Here is a 4,963-nt window from a genome sequence, read left to right as displayed (position 1 = left end):
AAGTGTTATTGAAATCCAAAAAGAAAATTGGGGCTAATCACGCATTTTTTGAAGATAATTAATCAACAGTATTTGTAAAAAGCTTTGAAATACAAAGCAATGTATGGCGTTCTTTTCCAAATTGAAGCTTAATTATCTCTGAAAAATACATGGTTACTCACAATTTTCTTTTTGGATTCCAAGAGCACTTGCTAAGTCCTGCTTTCTCCGCATAGTTTTGAACCGCGCAAAAATATCCCTGTATTAATAAGCATCACCCATAGGAAATCCGAGTATCTCGAGATGCGCAGAACGTATGCGCAATAACAATAGTAGGCGGCGTTGTTAACACGAATTAGGAAGGTGTACCCACGGCCGCACGAAACAACAACAGTTGACCTAAGTTTAGCGTTACAGCTTTACTAATATACACATGCATGACAACATGTACTAGAAGCACTTGTCAACATAGTCCTTTTAACTTCTCTAGTTAATTAGCCCAGATGGATTAATTCCAAATAAGAAATATATCCTAGTGTATCCAGGTATGAATTAAATTGTTTACGAGGTCAGGATACGCACGAAAGTTTCCGTGAGAGACGTTGGAACGCCTTTGTGAGTAAACTTAGTTGTGTTTTCCAGTACGTGCATTTTGTGTGGCCCCTTTGTTGAAGTGGTCACCTCCGTTTCTTAACATACTGTTTCATAGCTTTAACACAAGTCTTTTCTGAATCATCAGTCACTCACTAATAAATATAAAGATAACTTTACACTACTGGAAATAACAAGTATGCTTCATTCTAAAAAGCTTTGTGCCTTGCAGCACCATTCGTTACGCACAATTTACTTCAGCTGTACAAGCATTTGTTACGCACAATTCGTCTTAATCATACGACAAATAAATCATTATCACACATATTGCTTTGCCACGCGACAAAAGTACTTAAATGCATCGTTACGTAATCAAAACAAACACAATTTAACTCGCAATTGTTTATTTCTTTAACACATGTAAAGGTGTAAACATCTTTAAGCAATAGCCCTACAAACCATTGTGCCCGAGCTCTTTTCTTGAGTTGTTTTTCAATCATTATTGCCGATGTCTCCACCTCACCTTGTTCCAGTTCACCCAGATCGTGTTTTAGATTTTGTAACCATCCGACCTCTGCATTATGCTCCACATTTTAAACCCAAATCCTATCCCAAACGTTTCGGCACTCGTCTGCGTCCAGTATTGCATCACTGTCTCTTTCGATTCCTTCTATTTCTTGACAAGTCTTTTCTTGTTGCATTCAAACAATCTGTTTTGTCTGAACTGAGTAATTCCGTCTCTCGTTATAACGCCTCAACTGATCTGTCACCCTTAGCTTAGGTTTTTCTAACACAATGTGTTAACAATTCTTATGGATATTGCACTTTCTTTCCACTTGCTCACGGATTTCACTTCTTCTAGTATTACCCGCTGACACCATTTCCAGTATTCTAACATGCGCACACGCACTCAGACGCGTACTTTACAAACAGGAAACTGACCCCTCAGGTATACTTGTGTAGTGCCAAATACAGTTCTTCACCACTAGCGCAGGTAAGAATTACATATGTGCTGAATATTCAATATACTTATCCCATCTTAAACGATGAAAAGACAGTTTGTGATAGTTTGTTACTGGTCCAGGATGCGGCAACCGTCATTTGAAGCTTATGAACTAAATCTCAGCTTTTAACACTGTAATGGATGGTGTCAGTCTTGTTACATCTGCAGAAATAATATGTTGAAAACTCCCTTTAATCCTAGTATGTTTAAAAAGGCGTAGAGCTTGTTATATAAAATTTGTGTGTTCAGTGTTTGACTTAATTTCTCAAAATAAGAACCTGTTTCAGAATTGTAGGCTAAAACAGATTCTTATGTAAAAGGGGTCTAAATGGACAATCTTAACCTAATAGGCTCTTTTAATCTAGGTTCTTAATACGTGGGTTTTTACTATAGTTAAAGACAGATTCTTTTAATTTAAACCTAGTATTAAAATCATTTTGACAATGACATCATGAAGCGATTGTTTTATTATGCATATTCCTGAGCTGAGCTCCGCCATGACAAAACTGATCAAACTGCTGGTTAGTGTGTCAGGTGACGTCACTTCTGCATGCATAAAACTATTGTCTGTAGGCATGACGTCAATTCTACATATATAAAATCTATTGTTTGTAGGTATGACCTAAGAGAAAGAGAGCAAGCAAGAATTAGCTGCGTGCTTATAGCCAATCAAAATCGAGCTGGTGACACCAATGTATAATAATACATGATAAGCTTGCAACAAGCGCCCACCTTCCGAGTTTGAAAAATTCACCTTTCCCAAAAGCATAGTGATCGCGCACAAATTTTCAAATATGCTACTCAGAACTCAGAAAAATCACTTTTGTGTATGAAAACGTAACTAAAATGTGTTACATATCACTTTAGGCGATTCAGTCATTTCTTTATCAACTTCTTTCACTTTTCCCATAAAAGATCATAAAACGCAAATGGTTTACACAAAATTGTTTTCTGTGCAATATATGTAATCTAATTACCGTTGCTTACAAAGTTGATTGTGAGCTAATTATTTAAAAGTTGAGTTCTTGTCCAGAAATGTAAAAACCAAGAGCAAACCTTCTATGGAAGAAACTTTGAACGTCCATTTAAGTGTTTCATTAGATCACTAAGGCGCGTTTTAAAAGCCACAATCAATTTTTCCTTGCAAAATAATTTCCAGATGGGTTTCCGAGATTATATTATTAGTTTGCTTTTCTTTTAATCTTTGTATGTTAATGTTTAAGCAAATCGCTCTTGAACAATAGTTTAAATTATATATAAAACAACAAAAGGAAAACAGCCATTAGGTGCCAACACCTGCACACACGTAAATTATTCTTATCTAAACAGTCGCCTGACAATTGTAAATTATTATACAGTTCCTTGGTCGGTTTTCAACTTTTCAAATTTACACAATTTCATTAGCAAAGTGCTCTCATAGGCAACGTCATCTCTATTTACTTGTCATTGTGTTAAATGTCAATCAAGTCCTTGAAAAAAGTAAATAAGACTTCACCATCCGCATCTTTTCTTCGACAATTTTGCGTTTACTTTCTCCACTGCGAACGTATACGTAGCAATCTCATAGAAGTGGAAGTGTTCAAGTAATGGCTGCAATTCGTCTGTGACGACCTCAGTCAATAATGACCAACTCTACGATCGCGAGGCACGAAAATCAAGACGAAGTTTCGTTATCTGCGTGTTCGGAAGCTTTAAACTCTCGGAAACCTGTCACCGGAGTCGAATATACTCCCGAGCTGTTTATCCCCCTATCTTTGAGTTTGTCACTGGTTACTTTCTCTGGGAATCTCCTGATTTTTCTTGTTCTTCACAAAGTTTCTTCTATCCACCCGCCATCTCGAGTCTTTTTTCGATGCCTTCTGATCACGGACCTCTGTGTCGGACTTTTTTCTCAACCGCTATTTGTCGGTTATCTTATGGCAGTTAAAGAAAAGAATCGGAGCTTGTGTAGTAGGACCGAAAGCTTAGCTTTCGCTGTGAGTACAGTACTCTGTGGACAGTCCATCACCACGTTGACTGCAATAAGTGTGGACAGACTTCTTGCTCTGTGGCTTGGGATAAGATACCGACAAGTTGTTACTTTGCCGCGCGTTCGCCTATCTGTGACAATTTTATGGGTTGCGAACTTCGCTTTTACCTTCACTTATTACTGGAACAAACGAGTTTTCTTTTTATGGGGCTGTGGGTATATTTTTACGTGTTTAATTATTTCAACTTGCTGTTACTTTAAGATTTATCTGGTCCTTGGATACCGCCACGTGAAAATACAACCTCTTTCCCAGGGTATCTCTGCTTCCCGAAGAAGAGAAGTCCTGAGAACTAGCCCTGCACAAATTCAGGGCAAAAATCCTCGTGTCCTGGCAGTATTAAATATAAAGCGGTACAAAAAGACAGTTTCCAATGCCATTTGGGTTCATTCCCTTTTAGTAATATGCTACCTGCCGTACACCGTTGCAACTGCTGTTACAGCTTCGCGCGGCGAACCTCTTTATGGAACTCGTTACAAATTGTTGGGGAACATTACAGGAACACTTCTTTTCTTTAACTCGCTACTCAACCCTTTTCTCTACTGTTGGAGAATGAAAGGAATTAGACAAGCTGTAAAACAGTTACTTCGAAGTATTTTTAGCTGGTCATAAAGATCGAGTTATCATTACTGCATACATCTCTATTATTTTCGTCAAGTTCAGTCCCAGCAATATTAAAGAACAGTTGTCACCTCAAGTTTTCGTACATGGACAAATTGTTTCCCCTAACGAATTCGTCCGTTCCCGACTCTTAATCAAACCAAAGGATTTTTCTTGTCGTGAGGAGATGATTTGGTCACTTTGCGACCCCTTTGTGTGAAAACAGACTTGTGACAAAAGCGGACAAAAGCTTTCTATTACCTTTCGTATAGCTGCTCCAATTAGCAAGTCCAACGCTCGATTGCACGGCATGTAACGTTTGATGCTCCGTGACAGATGGCAAGAGAGTTTCAACAATAATATTGAACCCTTTAAATAAAGATTTCCGAATTACCACGGTAGCCCCTTGATTGTAACTACCGCGCTCTCGGCCGTTTTCTGCTCAAAGGCACCAGTACCCGAGACTTATGTGCGGGCATTTGGTGTGAAAACGTCATCATACCCCCCGGGGGGGGGGGGTACTCGATATATCCCTGGGTGGGGAGGTGCGGCACGGCCCCTCATTCCCTGTTCCTGTTTAAGACAAATATCGCTGATTTTCTTACCCATTTTAAGACAGAATTCCGATTTTTGATACCCTGTTTAAGACATTTAACCCAGTTTAAGACAAAAATTGATAAATCGATACCCTGATTTAGACGAAAAAATGATAAATTCGATACCCTGTTCAAGACAAAAATCCCGAAAAACATACCCTGGCTGG

The 4,963-nt window shown here is 38.6% G+C and overlaps 1 protein-coding gene across 1 annotated transcript; it reads left to right on the top strand.

The window, feature by feature from the left end:
* Window positions 1–3,195: 3,195 nt before the first annotated feature.
* Window positions 3,196–4,212, top strand: LOC137971494 (melanocyte-stimulating hormone receptor-like). Its single transcript, XM_068818312.1, has one exon. It carries the CDS (start codon window positions 3,196–3,198, stop codon window positions 4,210–4,212), a length of 1,017 nt encoding a protein of 338 aa, XP_068674413.1.
* Window positions 4,213–4,963: the final 751 nt, after the last annotated feature.

Source organism: Montipora foliosa, chromosome 9, assembly GCF_036669935.1.
Source record: "Montipora foliosa isolate CH-2021 chromosome 9, ASM3666993v2, whole genome shotgun sequence".
NCBI lineage: Eukaryota > Metazoa > Cnidaria > Anthozoa > Scleractinia > Acroporidae > Montipora > Montipora foliosa.
The sequence above is the reverse complement of the archived record's forward strand: the minus strand, read 5'-3'. Positions and strand labels throughout refer to the sequence as shown.

Bases quoted from the DNA above. Each gene is read 5' to 3' on its own strand.
- LOC137971494 (XM_068818312.1), top strand. From the start codon at position 3,196: ATGACCAACTCTACGATCGCGAGGCACGAAAATCAAGACGAAGTTTCG.